Genomic DNA, 18,559 nt, shown 5'->3' with positions numbered 1-18,559 from the left:
ACATTATAAGCAGGAATATCACCTTCCATCAAACAACTGTAACGGTAAATTATGATCTAAGAATGATACAGTAGTCAGAAGCATGATATTTTCACCCATTTTTGCAAAGATTGGAAGATGTAGCAAATGAAGCAAATAATTGCTTTCTACCCTAAAGAATCAAATCCTGTTTCATTCATTGAGTGTCTATGCTGTGCCAGGCAAATATTTTACTCCAACTTTTTCACCAGATGCTAAGGGGAAAAAATGAATATACTGTTATGTAATAAGGCTGTATCATAGAAGATGTCACAGATTATTCTGAGTTGGAATGGACTCTCAAAGATCATTCAGTCCAACTCTTAAGTGAATGGCCAAACCCACAACCTTGGATCAAACCCTTGATCCAACCATGGATCAAAGCCACAACCTTGGTATGATCATGAGACATCAGTAATTACACTTGTACACAGAATCCTAAATTTGCCATAAGAAATTTTTTTGCAATCCTATTTTTGAAAATGTTAACATTCTCACAACTCGGGGTATTTAACACAATGAACAAAACATTCCGTCTCAAAACACATGTATTCCAGGAATAGCATGTTTTTGTAGGTCCACTGATTCATTTACCTTACAGTTTGGATGACATGTGTTAGCCACTGGCCAGAAAGTTCAGATTTCATCTCCCAGCCACCATACTGTCTTAATTCTCCTTCTCTGAGGCTGAATGGAAGCAAGGCTCCACGGATAAGTTTTACCAGAGAGTGCATCACTTCCTGAATCATTTTCTGCATCAGAAGATGGGAAAGAAAAAAAATCAAGGAAAAAGCTCTACCAATATGCTTAAGCAGACATGTACTTGCTATACATAAGAGCTATGAACGTATGATTTACAGGTGGTTACACATGGTAGAGAGTAAAGGAGAAGGAGGCATAAAGGCACACAAATGATTAAAGAAATCTGATTTTCAAGGTGGTGACACTAAAGTACCTTGCTATGAAGGACAACTGAAAGAAAGTAAGGGTCTCCCTGCCACATCTCCCCCAGCTACTTACCTTGAAATCATTTTGTCTTTGCCTAGCGTTTTTCTTTGATCTTTCCATTTGGCCAGATTTTTCAGCAGTCTTGTGAAAATGAGAAAATTGAAAAGTGTAAGTCTCTTATAACCACTGTTAAAATAATTCTGAAAAAGGGGGTTTCGAAGTGAAGAAGTGAAAACTGATGAGTTTATGATGCAATTATAAAAACTAACTCATGGCATTTCAATAAGCAAAGACTACATATATCTCAATAAACTCTACTTACTGTAGGTCAGAAAGCTAATGTTTAACTCTAAGGAACAATGTGTACTTAAGACAAAGTCAGAGACAAGCATAAGAATAGCTAAATACAAACTTCTTGAGGTCAAAATTTTTTCACCACAGTGCTAGAGAGAACTAAAACATGTATAGTCCAATTGTGCATTAGGTTTATATAAAAAAACCTCTATTTTTTCAGCATGGAAGCTGACCAGAGAAAGACATCAATGTCAAGTACGAGATAATTTTTGGAATGAGGGCAATTTGGAATTGCAGGATGTGAGGGAGAGGGTTGAGGGGGGGGTTTGTTTGGTTTTAGGAACAGTATTTTGTGGAAAATTCTCTTTAAATAATTCAATTACTTGTAAAAGAGTCTCTGCAAAATAAGTGACATCTTCACTGTCAGTCCTCTGAAAACAGAAGAATCTGAGTACACTTTGCATGAAAGTTACACTTGAAACAAAACATGCTTTGACTAGTAGTCTTCCTGTTTGTAGTTCTAGCCTTCTGTGGAATCTACTGAGCACACAGTAAATTACACTGACAAAGTTATTTCAAATACCAGGTTAAGTGCAGATACTGTGGAATTTTAGTTAGAAAATCTCCTGGTTTATGCTTGTACAGCAACATCTACTGGACAAGAAGTGCAACAACATGACAAGAGTGTTCTCAAAGAGAATCAGCTTACTTTCAAGTAATTAATTTGAAATGCTGTATTTTTCACAATCCCTCTAAATTAAAGTACTTAATATTTTTAAGGTAAAATAAATAATTTGAAGTGAACAAAAATTAGAGAAAAATAAAACTATTTAACAGTTTTGGAAAATACATAGCTATGAAAATATTGTACTTTTAAGCTCTGAATTATATGGTTTCAGACAAGGAGAACAACATTCAAGTTATTGCTGCATATAATTCCCAATTCTTTCATCTAAAGCTTTAAAAAGAAAATAAGCTGTATTCCTTGAAACCTCAGATAGCAACTTAAAATTCACAGTCTTTTACAGCTGGATTTAACAGAACAATTCATAGATCTTTGATATCTTCTTTTTTCCTTAGTGGTTTTGCTGAAGACCAATCTTAAACCTTTCCTGCACAGACAGACCAAAACTATCTTGTGGTAAGATCAACGGTTACTCCTCACATATGTGATTTCACCCAAGAGTGATTCAAAGAACTCAACTTTTCAAACTGTTGAAATACCACATAAATTTTTAACTGACAATATTTTAAGTCATTTTTAACCTTTCAAAATTAAAAAGGACAATTCCCCCCCAAAAAACCCTACAAACTGAACAAGAGAAGATACATCTTGAAATTGATATATGGAGATTTTTCCTGTATTTTTAAAATGCCTTGAAGACTTGAATAAGCTAACTGAAATAACCCTCTATGCCATTTTTCACAGGATGCTTCTTAAAAATAAAAGTAGGAATCACCTCGCTTCCTGAATAAATAGCAAGCAATGTAGTAAAAGAAATTTCTTCATGGACAATTAAAATCTCTACTATTTCTGATAGAAAAACATACAAATTTTCAGTCTTGAATGCAAGGTGATCACAGATAGTATTAGGTGTTCTAGAAGTCTCCTAGCTTATGCCACCCCCTTGTCTCACTCATCCTTAATTGACTGTGGCACGCAGAACACAAAGAAGGAATGAAGGATACGATCCCTTCTCTCTCCCCAAGAACTTGTGGGGCTTCTGTAAGGACCACGGGAGCAGAAGAAATCATATGTATGGGGATTCATTTCTCAGCAGCTCAGAATTTGGCCCTAAGAACAGGAAAACTACCTCTCTTGGTTTTTTTAGTACATTGAAACAATGTTTTGTTCAGGCATGACATAAGATCACTACATTTTCCACTTGTAGTCATTTTCATAAGCAGAATTTCTCAGCCTTGTTTACAGTTCAAGTCTGTTTTTCTAGAAATTGCTTTATTTTTCACTGTACACAGAAAAAAAAAATCACAGGAACTTAACAGGTGAATTTGTAAAGTTCGGTTTTCAATTGTCTGTCAAATATAAAGGTTGTCACTTCCCTTACGAAATTATTTTTGTGAAAGTCAACAGTACTAAGGTTTATTCTTGATTCTACTTCCTTCACTGAACATTAGGTGTAAATGCTGTATCTTTCTTTTATCATGTAAAATGAGGATCACAAATAGAATCGATTTCACTGGAGCTATAACGCACTGTAAAATGTGTTCATATAAAGGGCTATAAATAGTGGCATTAAATAGAACGAATGCTTGATACGTTAATTCTTTAGTTAAAGAAATGGAAAATGAGAACATAAGCTTCCAAATGTCCTTTTTCCAAGGCTTTTGTTTCATTTTCTACTAAAGCTGCAAAGAATAGTAGATATGGCTGCAGTTCTGTTTGTAGTAGAATACTGTATGCACAATGATTTAAGAACTGAAATAGTGTGTATATAAAAATGGCATGTGTCATGAATCATTACTTTTGTTTTTCCCCTGCTTCTTGGATTATCAAGATTATATTTACGTGATTTAGAACAACCAGATAACCGGAGCAAGAAGGACTAGAAGCAGAGGTGATTGCAGCTGACTGCACTTCCAAACTGGACTCTCTCTAGTGTGCCTGTGAATACTACTCTGGGCCTTGGTCATTTTGCAACCCTGGTCTCCAAGCTACCCTCACTTCCAAACACTTAAAACTCAAGAAATGAGTACTCCTTTTCCAAAGAAAGGAAACAATATTTTTCTGTATGACTCTGTCTTTTACGAATCTATCTTTCATGCAATGTGCTATTTCTTCAGATCACCAATGAAGGGCCAGCTATGAGTAAGAGGTGACAGTACAGAGATATAGAGTCCAGCAACTAGAACACAGACAAACACAAAGACACACTCATACAACCCCCACCGTCAGAATTTGTAGTAATTCCACTGTATGCCTACATTCTTTTAAAAATAAAAAGAAAATCCTCTTATTAAAATGTCTTCTTCCAGTGAAATATAATACTTCAAACATAATTATTACAGACCTTTGTTACTTAAAACTCATTTATATAGAAGAATCCATACCTCACTGAATAAACTTCCATTCACGTAAGAAATCCAGAGCTTCCAGAAGTTGGGCAGCTGACTTACAACGAGTTTTGTCAACTTCTCAACAAATATAACTTGCTGAGGAGCTTTGTATCGCCAAGCTAAAAAGGGGAGAGGAGATGTAAAAAGCAACATTAAAAATTTTACAAATAATAACAATGTGTTTTTTAGCTTGCTGCTGCTTTGTATTACATGTGACTATAGAGTATATATAAAACTTTTCAGATAGAAAGGAAAAAATTTAAAGCCTAGTGCACATATGTGTACAAAATTTGTATACATACAAGCTCTTTCGTCTCTTCTCACATGCTTACAACGTTTTAGCACTACGACAGTATATACAGAATGGGTTCTTTGCAGGGGTGTCTAAGGCAATCGACCTAACAATCCATTCAGTCTTTTCCCTTCAAACCGTTCTAAAAAGTAAGGTTACATGAAAGCAATCAAGATATTAAAAAAGTTTCAAATGAAATGTTTGCAACAGGTAACTTTTCCCATTTTCTTTTCCAATGGGGCAAATGGAGATTGTGGGGGGAAAGAGGGTAAAGAGAAAGCTGAACAGAGGCAGAAGAAAAGCACTAATATACACATATATAAAAAAATAAAGCAAACTTTGTGAAATATTCTTCTATAACCTTTTGCGATTACAATTGTTTAACAAAATAGGCTATCAGAATAACAGTGATAAGAGACTTGTATTTCACCTCAAGAATTAGAATCTACTTTAGAACACCTGGAGAAAGAAATCACAGATTTTTGAAAAAAAAAACAAAACCAAAACAAACAGCCCAAACCCCCACAAAACAAAATAAAAACACTTTAAAATGCCATGTTTATTGGTGTGAGGCTTTTTGGTGTATAAACTCAGGTCTTCTACAAATGATAAATTTAAAAATGTGGTATTATCCTAAATAACTCTGTGGAAGTGCAGAAAAATGTTGCATGAAATAGTACTTTTTGTATTTACTTTGCTGGAGAATACTGCCTACAGAGAACAGGAATTCACCAGTTAGGCAAAAATAGCTCCACATTACATAACTAGCAGGCTTCACTAGAGCCTCACTATTTTATTGTGTTGGTAGACAGTCTTGAAGCTCCTTTAAGTACATCATGCCTTCAGCAGCATCCATTTGTCAAGATGCAGGTCAAATACTGGCCCATTTTTTCAGCGGAGAAATAAATGTCTGCACTACCCAAAATATTATTTTTTCTCATGGCCAAAAAATTAAGGCAATCTGGATTAGCATTTGAAAATAATATCACAATGGAAGCCCAAAATTTGGAAAGAGGCTCTGACATAACTCAAGTGCAACTGTGCTGATTGAGATGCATCTGTTTAGGAAGCATGAATACTTCAAAGCTCAACTAGAAGAGCTCGTAGTGTGGACACAGACAAGATACTTTCGCTAGCTTGGTTTATGACTGTCAGAGAACTAGTCTAGACCCAGTGCAAGAAATACTATTATTAACATAAGCTGTGACTACGTCAGGAAGCTGTGCCAACACTCCTATAGCAGCAGAGGTTCTGTAATGTCTACAAATCCCAAGTTCTAACCAAAAACTTTCTATTCCTTCAAGAAACCATTTCACCTTTGCCAAAAGCTAACCCAAAGAACCAGGGATGTCTGATTGTAACTGGAAACATAGTGGCAAGATTTATTGCATCTTTGAAATTCTTTTCTCCTCCAGGAAGCACACTTTAGGCTTAGTCCCAAGCCTACAGAAAGCAGATACTTCCTAGGATAAGCTATTGTACATCATAACAAAAGGTTCTGGCCAGAAATTCAGGATTTTTTACTTTGCTGCTAGAGAAAGCTCCAATCTATATTAAAACAAAAATTTACTTTAATTCCATTTATTCTATTATAATCTCTGCTATAACAACCTAAAGATGAAACTAGAGCTATTGTCTGTTGTTTACAAATTCTCATGAACATATGTTCAAGCAAGAGTTGAATGTTACATCCATGCTGCAGTTTTGAATTCATAGTAATTTCTTCTAACAATGTCTTGGACAATCACTGTCAAACACATTGGACAAAAAAATCCAAACACACCAAAACAGCCCAGAGATGCCATTCCTCAAATCTACTAAAAAAAAAAAAAAGATCCACAAGCGACCCAAAACCAGAGCACATTGCACATGGCACATTTGGAATGGCAGCTCTTGCATAGGTATTGGTTGGTTTTGTCTCTGCATTCAGAGAAGAGCAAGGATGGCAGAGCTTCCAACTGTTCCTTCGCATGCATCAGTCATGTGCACCTAAGCACCAAGGAACTCAACTTGGAGGTAACTCATTCTAACTGTAGGGTCTTTGGGGTGAATTATTATAGTGCTCCAATCCTTACAGTTTTCCTCTGAATCTTGGTTTAAACTGGTGGCTACAGAATACACAAAACTTGCTGAAAACTTACCTTTACCAGTTTGTAAGAGATAATAGATCCATAACTAATACTCTAAAAGCAAAGGTAACTGAAGCAGAATTTCCTGCCATACAAGTCTCTGCTCTTGCAAGAGAATTCAAACAAGTTAAAAATAAACTGGATTTTGGATTTGCTTGCTACATTAAGCGTGGCACGCATATTGTTAGTGGACGGTATTCAAAAACAATCAATAATTTACTGTTTTGCTTTGTAAGACTTGTTAATCAACTTCATTTGAGGTTTTGGGATGAGAAATGACAAGGGTAACAGTAAGACAGTAGTGTAATTACTCAGTATACAAGTATATTTTCATTGAAGAGTCTGTGTAATTCACTTTTTGAAAGACAATCATTCAACCACAAACTGTGACAATATAATTGTCTTGTATGTGCATGGCAGCACAAGAATGTAGAATTCTTATTATTCTTCATTCTACGTTCTTGAAAGATTCCTTTCCGTTCACTCCTCTTTTTGGAAGGAACTCCCACAACCATATTTATAGATGTTTTTTCAAGGAAGTTGACAGAACGGGGAGAGGAGTAACATCAAAGCAGACCAAATCCAGAAATTTCTTCATAAAAACTTGCTTTCTGTAAAACAGTACTTCAGTAAGAAATTATCTATTCTGTGAAAAACATGTTTTCTGTCTCCTGTGATGTCACCATTGAAAGACTCCTGAGATGAAGTTGTTTGGAAAGGGTGTTGAGGACACTTAAGACACATAAGGACTCAGATGGTTGTGGACAGACAGATTGCTCGAGCTTAGTCACACACTTTGTTTCCCTTTCTGGGTCTGGATAATTGGAGAGCCAGACATGTGAAGTCACATAAGGTGCAAATGCAAGGAGAACCATCTTAGCAAACATGCAAAAGGTATAAAACTAGCAAAAGGTAGTAGGCAATAGGTGGCTATGCATACAAAAAAAAAAATTCTGGTTTTGTAGAAGAAAGACTTTTATTATTTTAACTACATTTCAAGAAGCAAATTTTGACTATGAATTGCTCTTTGCTTGCAAAAAACACAGAGGACCCCTTTAGTAAGCAACAGTAACATACGAGAAGAAAGACTTGTATTTGGTAACAAACTAAAACAAACACACAGGGTTTCTGTTTTTTTTTGTGGGTTTTTTGGCTACACCATACACTGGACACTGGGGGTTGCAACTTTGATTTTTCAAATAAAACAGATGCCTACCATCATCACGGCCAGACTGAAAGCTGCTGCCCCTTTTCAGTGAAGCAGTTTGACTGAGATGGCCAATTGGTGGTGGACGCACATCACTTTCCAGGTCTAACATGGGGCTGTGGAGCAATGAATTGCCTAGAGATAGGGGGAAAAAACCCAGAAGTTAGAATAATTTTGCATATTAGTTGACATGAAATTGCATGCTGCATGTGGAATTCTAATTTAATTTACTGATGCAAAAGTTATCTTACAAAAACATTCTTAATCTTGACTGTTCACATATATTAACACAGTTCAATAATACCACTACTGATTCCTGTAGCAAAGCCAAACCCAAAAGTACCATGTGGAAAATACCATTCTTTGGTCTGTATGTTTCTCTGTTTTTAATTAGCTGATGAAAGTTATGGATAAATATGTATTTATGCATTTAGTGACATAGCTCATGCTTTTTTTTCTGGTGTATGTTCTAAATACACTTTTCAACAGCAAAAGTTTCTTGTGTGTCCAGCTGAAGCAGTTAAAGGCAGAGTGTTCAACTCTTATTTAGCTGTTTGACCTCTATGGAGTTCAAGTATAAAGAATCCATCCATCATGAAGCAGATGAACTAATGGCACTGTATGTTTGCATGTGTCTGTAAAGCACCCCTTACTTATCTACAAACCCATAAAATATTTTCCAGTGTATCAAACAATTTTTTTTTCTTTGGGTGCCTCTCCATATGTAGGTCACTACTTGCAAGCTCTAAACAATGATTTAATCTGATGGAGGTGGATACTTGGAGTCTAACATGCATTTTGAAAAACAACCACATAAGAATAATGCTGCTTTATGCATTTCTCACAATAGATACATTTCTGAAATTAACCATCAAAAATTATTTCAGCATTGCCCAACTGAGCTGTAACAACTAAATTTAAATTGATCACAATTCACAGAATTATACAACAGTCCAGGCTGTAAATAATCTCAGAAGATCATCTGGTCTAACCTTTCATGGGAAAGGGAGCCAAGGTGAGATTATCTAGCACCCTGTGCAATTTCATCTTGAAAGCCTCCAGTCATGGGAACTCTAAAACGTCCCTGGGGAGTTTACTTCAGTGATTGATTGTTCTCATGGCAAAAAAATCCTCTCTTATATTGAGATGAAACCACTCTGAAAATTCACACTAAATTTTGTAGTGAGAATCTCAGCATTTGAGTTTATATTGTTGATCTTTTCCAGCGATACCTACATTCATTTAAAATAATAGAAAGGCCACAGAGGAAGAGCACCAGCTGTAACACTGCAATACTCAGATTCAAGAGTAACACAAAGTAAAAAGGTCTCAAAGCACATTTATTTTAAATTTATGCTGGTGTCAGACTGGCATGGCAGAAAAGATATACCTAGTCATTTTACTTCAATAGCTGGGTCTTAAAGAGCAATACTAAGTATTGTGAAACTTATCACAAACTTCCAATAGGTGACAGTATTGGGTTTTAGTTCATTTTGAAAGAAGTTCTTCCTCCTACAAAGGCTTTTAAAGAAATGTCCTGTGGCCTTTCTCCGTGGCATTGTCATTACCAAGATAACTGTCGGTTCCTCCATTCTTTTTATTACTGTTCATACTATAAGACACCTAAGTAAATAGATCCAATTTGCTACATTGTTCACAATTGTGATTGACACAATTAACTGACTTGGTGAACCCATCCTTTTTATCTTTAGGCTGTGTTATGATTCTAATGACTCTAACTCCTGCACCACTTATTAAACACAACTCATATTTATGACATCTTTAAAACTGATGAGTTTTCAGAACACAGAATCCACTGCAGTGATTCAAGTGTATTTTCCACTGTCACCACAGATGAGATCTACAGTGAGTTTTAACAAGAATTTGTGGAAAGACTTTTCCTTTTAAAAGAACTAAAAATACAAACTAATGAGAAATTAAAAAACTAAAGTTTTGCAGTAATTGACACCCATGAAAACAATCCAGCAACCTTACACAATGAAGTAAAACCAAACCAACTTGATTCCTTTCCAGAGTAAAAAACCCACACATTCAATATCTTATAGAAATCCTACACAGAATAAAAAGAAAATTGTAGAAGACCCTCAGAAATTCAGTGTCTCTCATAGTTCATGGGTTTCCAAGAGCATTTGACTGAGATTCAACATATCCGCATTTTATTTGGGGGGTGGGAGGGGAGAAAGTATGCCAAGAAGACCAAGTTAGAATTGTCACAGGCATTGCTATTTAAAATATACATTATAAAAATCCCCAAACAACAACAAAAACAGAGTATAGCAATGTTATTTTCACAAAAATTACAACAAAAAAATTCCCCCCTTAATCTCCCTGCATAGAATTTAAGTTCTCAGCTTTCAGACATCTTGTTAATATGAGGAATGTCTTGTAAACAGACGGTCTCTAAAAATGACAGTGCCAATTAAACCTCAGAATTAAGAAAAACAGACATACTTACCAAAACATCTTAATATGAATTAGTTCAATTAAAACCATTTGCTCAAGGTATGTGAAAACTTGAAAATTCTGTATTGCTGCTGATACACTAACCCCATGCAGCCCAAATGGTTTATGTATTCACCAGTAACAGAAAACATGTAAAGAACACTTTTCTTGTTCCACCAGAAAAACCACATCATCAGTTTGCAGGCGTACCAGGAAAAGAAAGTTTAACATGAACTAATTTCTTAATTGGTTGTCTAGCATTACAAGCAAGTACAACACAGCAGCAGGGAACTACAACAGCTCTTATACCCTCAGGACTAATAAACATCTGGACTACATTAGCGAAGCTGATCTTGCTTTCACCCTACCAGAAGATAGCGCTTAAAGGCTGCACATCAATGCATAAATCTTGTAAAAAAAGTGAGAGTTAACTTACAAACAATTTTTCTTCTATCCTAACTTGTTCCCTCTCTGGAGCCAGCAGCTTAAATTTAGCAGCATAATGTAATACAATGAATTAACAGTAGTAGGGACTGTAGACAATAATATTTATAAACCTAAATAAACTAACCAAATAGTAATTTACTGCCCATTCACTATGTGATTTGTGTACTATTTTTACATTCCTAGATCCTGAATATAGGACAGAAACAATCTACAGTTTCAAGAAATTAACTTTTACTGTGCTAAAAGGTTTTAAGAAGTATAAACAGCATGAACAATGTATTCCTGGTAGATCTCTACTTTTAAATAATACACTGCATCTTTGAAGTTACAAAAGTAATTTTTTCCAAAATACAGCATCTACATGGAGTGTATATGTCAGTGACTCCAGTGCCAAGTATATATTTAACCAAGGAAACACAGGAAAAATAAATGTACTATATTTTCTTCTTCTACCAAACAGTCATCACAAACCATAAGTATACTTAATGCCTTATTACATTTAAAACTGTACATTCACAAGAAGATCAAATACAAAGTTTTAAGGAGCTTAAAACTGCCTTAATTTTTTATTTTTTTTTTGAAAAAAGTACTGGTTTTCAACTTTTTGTACAGGTATTTTGAATGTGCACATTCAGACACTGTGTGAAATAAAAATATTTCAGCAGTTTTGTTCACATCTCTTCTGTTCTAGAGCAGTAAGATCTCACCAAAATAAGGATCTAGAGAACACAAAAAAAGCACAATTCTTTTTGATGTTATTTATCTAATTTGTGTTTTCGTTTTCTATAAATCAAAAGTCACCTGTGCTGACTCCTAATTGCAGGCTTATCAGTACTGGAGTTACTAGAGGGTTCTACTGTTCCTACAGTACCTATAGCTCATGTACAAACCTTGACACCATTTTCTGGAATGTTACCTGCATGCTCTTTGCATGCAGCTGTTACAACCTCCATTAAAAAGATGACTAACATGAAATTTGCCTAAAATAAATTTTTCCATGATACGCAAACCAGTCAATGATACAAACTTTTAAAAGCTGCTTCATTTTCATATTGCTTAACTATTACTAAACTGAGAATAAAAATTGTTCTGCAATATCTGATGCTCCACAACTCTGCCTGTTTTTTTTCCCCTTGCAGTCTGGCAGGTGGAGGTTTTGCTCATGGGAGTCACACGCCTCTTGAATCCCTTCTGTAACCCACCTCAGCCACTCTGCAATTCTGCCACTCCAGTGCATAATTATGTGACATTCAGTAAAGCTTTTTACAAAAGTTGCTAGTGATCAGGGGATAATATAGTGCCAGTACTTTCTGAAGCGACAAAGAAAATTTGTTAACAAGTGACCAACCTTAGGCTAAATGATTTTTCAGTGAGATTTTCCACGGTAAGTGAAACAATTGTCATTACACAGACTTGCTCATATACACCATATATATGAGTAATATCAAACTAAAAAAAAAAAAGACCCTACAGATGTGCAACCAGGTGAATACAGTTACTGTATTTTCTCATCCATTATGTATCTTATAGTGAATTTTCTCACAGGCTACAATAGTGAGGGAAGGCTGATCTATAGCCTCCGGACTCTCTGAAGGGCGGCAGACTTCCTTACCAGCCTTAAACACCTTTGAACATTTTTTCCTGTGCACAGCGGGCCCTTGTCCTGTGCTGCAGCCTGACCACCCACTGTTGCTTGCTGACCAAACACACAGTGCCTGGAGCCTGCACCGACACAACCAGGATAAGATTCCTTTCAAGGACACCACATTGAGCATTTCAATTTGTCTAGGCAAGAAATTAGGCAAGCAGGAGAAATTACTGAAAAATTAACCTGCTCAACAGATGAATGACTGCATTTTATTCTTTTTCTTGAGTACTTTTTCTTTCTAACATTACATTTTATAGGGATTTGACACTTCTAAGAGATCAAAAAGAAAATGGGTTGTTTTTCTTAAAAAAAAAGACATGAGTGCAGAAGATTAAAATTGATGCACACAAAATATGTTTTTGGAATACATTTAAAAATTGATGCTTTTTTTTAAATCTTAAGGCTAGTCTTCATTATAGAAAACATATTTACAATGAAACTGTTTTCCAGTTTACCACAAAAAGGGTAATTGGGCATATCCATCCTAGTGGTGTTCTAAGGATAAGGCTTACTGTCTGTCCTTCAGGCCAAAAAATACTGAAGCAAGAGCCAAATACTTCAAGTTTAGCACATAAATAAAAATTATGTCATTTTACTAGCACTAGCTCCAGCGGACATTAAAATCATCAGCACCTTTCAAAACAACTCACTTCAACTTAATTGCCCAAATAAGGACTTAAAAGCCTAGAGTGGACATAAAAGTAAAATTCTGGTCACTGAAGAGCTTCACTTTACCTTCAGAAGATAAGAAGAGTTTCAGTTTATGTTTAGTAATACTAATCTTTTAAATTTTGATTGTAAGCTACCTGTGCTGCTTTTTAATCACAGTATTTACTGCCTTTATAATACTTAAGTATTATTTAAAATAATATATAAAATAAGAATGCCCCCTGCACTACTGAACAAGCCAGCTTCTACTAAAATTTCTAAATAGCACTAAAGTTACAAATACGGGTGGTAAAAGAGGAAAATGATTCCACTGTTAATTTTTGCATTGATCAATTTTTATTCTCTCTCTCCTTTTTTTTTTTTAATTAATAACCCATTAAGGGTTTGCTTGACATCTGCTGTCAAAAGGGTATTTCTGCTATGGACAGGGGATGTGGTTTAGACATGAAATGGCTCCCAGCTGCAAGAATTCTTCTTCCAGATGTACAGTAAGCAAAGGCAATGGAAGAGAACCAGCTGCTAGGATAACAAATTGAAAAGGCCCTTTTGACACAAGCCTTGCTGGCCTGTCTGATCTAACAAAGATGGATCATTCATTGCAAGGTGAATAGAATCTCAGTGTGGCACAGAAGAAAGAGCAACATGGTTTAAGCATACATTTATCTCCTTCACACTACGTACAGCTGCTGCTACTCTGGCACAGAAAAACCCTGCATAGTTTTTTACAATATCTGGAGAGCTGTGCATCATACTCAGCTCTGCAAAAATAATACTTTTTTCCAGTAATAAGAACTAAAAAGCAAATAAAAATCACAGTGACTGAACTAGCATATTCCTGTTTGGAAAGCTGGCTTCATTTTCGGAACTTTAATAGGTTGAATATTTTGCAACCCAAAAGGCAGCAAAAAGATCACACCACAACCATATCAGTCTTTTCATTTACAGTTTTAGTTTCTAATGGGTATTAACAGGTAGCTTATTTGCAACACCATTACATGGTACCTACCTCACAGATTTAGGTCACTGAAAGAATTACCATCAAAGGTATTGGTAAAAGTTGTTTTAATATGAATTTGTACAAGTGTGACCTAAAGTTTGCAACAACCTGTTAGGAAATGAAGGTTTTCTCAGCCAGTCTGATGAAAACTGGATGGGAATCCTCATCCATTTTAGTTCAAAGGATCACGAAACCTACTAAGCCACTATTAAAGTCTAAGCAAACAACCACTGGCCACACAGAAAACAGGCTTAACTTCCATAGCTTGTATCCCTGATACTCACATTAAGAATTCTGTTGCTTAACTCATTTTGGCTATCTGCCCAGTACCCCAGGCAAATTTTAAACTAAACCTCATTTATTTACATTTATTTTCATGTCATTTTACGTCATTATATTCTGCATGTTTCCTGCACTCAAACAAGTCAGTCTGGGAAGCATAAACCATAGTGAAAAACTACAATTATGTCCTAATGATAGAGGAATTGCAAAATAAAGTTAAAAATTACGAATATGTAAAATCTTAATTGAAGGAAGCCATTTAGTATCCAGGTACCAGACTTAAAAGTCCCTAGACTCCCACAAATCATAAGTTTAAAGTTCAGAAGCAGCAATTCAGACTTTAGCCAATACAAGGCATAAAATACTAGCATACAATTCAGTTTATAATTCAAATATCTCTTATTAGAGATTTAATAAGTACTGTTTTGAGTGAACATATGCTCTTCTCTGTTAACTTTATATTCACGGTCTGAAAAAATGCTCTTTTTCCAGTCTATTCAGTCTCAAGCATCTCCTTCTCTCTAACATATCTACATACTAAGTAACTGCAGCAATCTCTATTTACCTACTTCAGGTCCTTCCAGGGGACAAAACCAGCAGGATGTGACCGGATTCATAAAAGGAATTCATCTATGCTTCAGGAAATAACTTCATAAAACACAATAAAAAAGCACAACTTTCTATTCAATGAGTAAGGCAGATTAATTTTTTAAGTTTTTTTATTTAATGTAACAAACCTACATATTTACATCAGCAGACCTAGAGTTCCAGTCAGTTGCACATGGGTCCCATATCTACAGCTGCACCTTTAATGGAAGAATCTGACCACCAGAGAAAAAGGAGAGTGGCTTAATATAAGGAGAGGAGCTTTATGATTTGGGTATACCTTGTACTGCCTCACGCTTTTACCGACTTTGTCTAAGCTATTTGGTCTCTTTGTCTTGGCTACTCACGCTTCAGAGCAGGAGAAATTTTGATCTGCTGTCATATCTGCATTTTCACTCACTCCTTAAAACCCGCGGGCTTGGATTCAAACAGTTTCACATAATATGAACATCATCCGCCTGTACTTTTTTACCTCATAATTGAGGAAGGTCTGCTGTGGCTACAGGGAGCAAGAAATAGATAGGCTAAAGGCAACAATGGGTGAGTAACAACAGCCACATCTTAGCACATAACGAAATGTTAACCTACATAATGCAAGACTAATCAGCAAACCAACAGGGTTGTTTAGACTGAGGGGAAACTATGTTCACATGCATACAGAGCTATTCCTCAAGAGAAATAACAGACCCCAAAGCACTGCTGTGAAGTACATCACACACAGGACTTGAGAGAATCCCCCATCTTACTTGTAGTCACAGAAATAAATGCAGCCAATTAACTAATGATCAGATTACTGCATCTATTATGATTAATAAATGTCTATTAAAATCAAAGGAAAGATCCAATTGAATAATTTGCTGTTGGTAGTTGTCAGCTTTTTAAGTCACACTGCCAAATTATTTGACAAAGCTTGGCACAGCTTGATATACCCTTTCAGTTTTCGGAAATAGTATTAACACAAGTGGGATTAACTGAAAACAGACAGTATTTGAAACATGCAAGACTTCTGCTAATCCCTGAAAAAAACTCTGAAAGAGAACTCCAGGATCATTACAGCTCTGTGAACTTGCCACAGTTTCTTCTTTCGGGTTCCATCAGAGATTGTACTATGTTATGGCACCATGATACTTTGTACTTTCAGGACATCATTACAACTGCTGAGTATTTATACAAAATGGAATTAATCTCTAGTAATATCCAAGCACAGAGGTTTGTTTTTTTAAAAAACTTTTCATGTTATAGTACTACTGAGACTGAAGGATTCACACACTCAGATGAAAAATAGATATAAACCCAAACCAAATATTTATTTAAACACATCTCTGATACACAATTTTCTGATAGCTCCTTCCAACAGCACCTAAATTAGCTCACTCTTCTCCTTCAACTAGGACACCCTTGAAAGTGCAGCTATTAATAAGAGGACAATTATTAGATGAAGATCTCACAGAGGATATAGAAAACTAGATCTAATTCTTGTCAGTACTGGGGATTTTTCCTGACTGCCATGAGTATTGGCCTGGATGAGATGATATGTCACTAAATCTCTTACAGAAGATAGGAGAAGATGCTATTTCTGTATAAGAAAATGAAATTATTTCAATTGTGATGACTAATGAATGAGTCAGCCTTCTAGTTATGCGGAGACAACTGGAACAATTCTGTCCCACAGAATACACTGTTGGCTTATCATATTACTGACTAAATTTGGAGTACATTCTCCTCAGAATTCACTTAGGATTGCGATAAAATAATCGCAAACTTAACCTCTCCTTCCTGAACACGTCATGGCCAGCAAATAAATTCTTTAGAGAATATTTACTATTTGACAATCAGCTACAAAGATCCTGTCCAGAATGCCTAATGGTTTTCAAAAAATAAAAAAAACAAACCCCACAACTTATCCAGGTAAGAAAAAGCAAGAGACTCTTGTCTAATTCCAAATGCACTTCAAGTAGTAAAATTCATGTGTAGTGACTCAAAGCACAGTTCTGTTTGAAACCTAATAAAATAGCAGCAAAATGCTTTGGCACAAGCTCAGTTGAAAGCTGAAAAATTGCGCACAAATGCAAAAATGGATACAATCTGCTACTGAGGTTTAAGTTTACTACGCTGAAAAGTTTTGATTGAGGCAATTTGAATGCATACATTCAGTTGGCAGAAGAACTAAGGTAAGAATAGCCAGAAATAGTTGGTATGCTCAAGGTGGAACTATAATCGCTGTCTGCTTATTCCAGCATATGCAATATGAAGACTGCCATCTGCTAGAAACCATTTTCATTACCCCTGTCAAAAAGGGAAACCTAGAAAAAAATTTAATGCCCTTCTCATTGGAGAATCAGCTTTATGACTCACCTCTTCCTTCAAATGCTTGATATACAAAAAAAAATAAATCTTTTTAGGAAGCCGGTGTTAAGTGGAGGAATTAAATGTTTGAAAATTAATTAATATTTTCTCTTAAAAAGAGCCTATGAATTTATGAACATACAAATAACATTTGTGACTTGTTGAAATTGATTATATGCCCCAAAGTCTTGCATAACAAAATTGATATCCATGAATAAACCCCCACACTTTTCCTGTTTGAGAAGTATACATCTGTTAAAGTAGATTAAAATACATTCCATGTCTCTGATCACAATCAGCATTGTTCTACTTGGCAGTCAAAACCAATCTTTCTGAGTTTTCTTTTTTCCATCTCCCATCTGGTGTATGCCAAAATTAAAGATCTATGGAAAGGAAAAATCAAGCTTAGCAACTTTCCTTTGTCCTACTAGGTACTAAGTGAGAAGTTAAATCAACTAAGATTGATTCTTGAGAATTTTAAAATCTGTACAAAAACCTACAATCAATAAGGACCACATAGAAGGCTGGAAGAAAACTACTGAAAGTTGATGAACTTTTTAATAAAAGTCATATTAGCATTTCTTTCATACATGCATAAAATACTAACTATTGATACATGCATTTACTGGGCATTCAAGTTTTTTAAATTCCCTCTTTTGTGAGCCAAACAAAGCTGCTAACATAATAGCCCCTTTGAAAGTAAGGCTGAGGTAAGCAGATTTGTTGCAAGAAAAATACCAAAAAGGCTGAGATTTTTCAAGATAAATCTAGGAATTTACACACGTTTTCCACTCATTCACTGAAGCCTGCATATCAAAATTATATAGACTACCAAAACAGTCTCGAGCACTAAGTATCTTCATGTCCTTATTTTTCTAGTTAAGAAGCTGAGAGATGCCTATACAACAATTTGCAAGCAAGAGGAGAAAACTTAGAATTATTAAACATGGCTGTTTTTTTGCTCCTGATAACTGTATCTTGTGAGGCTGGTGGTGGTGTCTCAGGGTTTTGATGAGGAGAGAAGACAGGGAGGTTCTGCAAACGTTCTGAATTTTGACTGAGAGGCCAGGAAAACAATTTGGTATCCCAGCTGGTTCCACTGCACTTCACACCGTGTAATGGAACAAAGATAGCCTGT

At 35.5% G+C, this 18,559-nt stretch overlaps 1 protein-coding gene across 4 annotated transcripts in view; it reads right to left on the bottom strand.

Annotated features, from left to right (window-relative positions):
- The window catches only part of EXOC2 (exocyst complex component 2), a 125,352-nt gene that overhangs the window by 53,968 nt on the left and 52,825 nt on the right, over positions 1-18,559 (bottom strand). For all 4 annotated transcript variants that reach the window (XR_005565527.1, XM_039386547.1, XM_027727909.2 and 1 more), the window contains exons 12-15: positions 7,973-8,098; positions 4,330-4,454; positions 1,039-1,107; positions 613-770 (exon numbers count right to left, since the gene is read on the bottom strand). Coding sequence is in view for 3 of the 4 variants with exons in the window: in XM_039386547.1 (XP_039242481.1) it covers positions 613-770; positions 1,039-1,107; positions 4,330-4,454; positions 7,973-8,098 (478 nt within the window). In the remaining variant the exon portion in view is untranslated. The remainder of the gene's footprint in view (positions 1-612; positions 771-1,038; positions 1,108-4,329; positions 4,455-7,972; positions 8,099-18,559) is intronic.

Source organism: Pipra filicauda, unplaced genomic scaffold (genome assembly GCF_003945595.2).
Source record: "Pipra filicauda isolate LSUMZ 115617 unplaced genomic scaffold, ASM394559v2 scaffold48_size3843733_pilon, whole genome shotgun sequence".
Classification (NCBI taxonomy): Eukaryota; Metazoa; Chordata; class Aves; order Passeriformes; family Pipridae; genus Pipra; species Pipra filicauda.
This window is presented reverse-complemented; position numbering and strand designations above follow the sequence as displayed.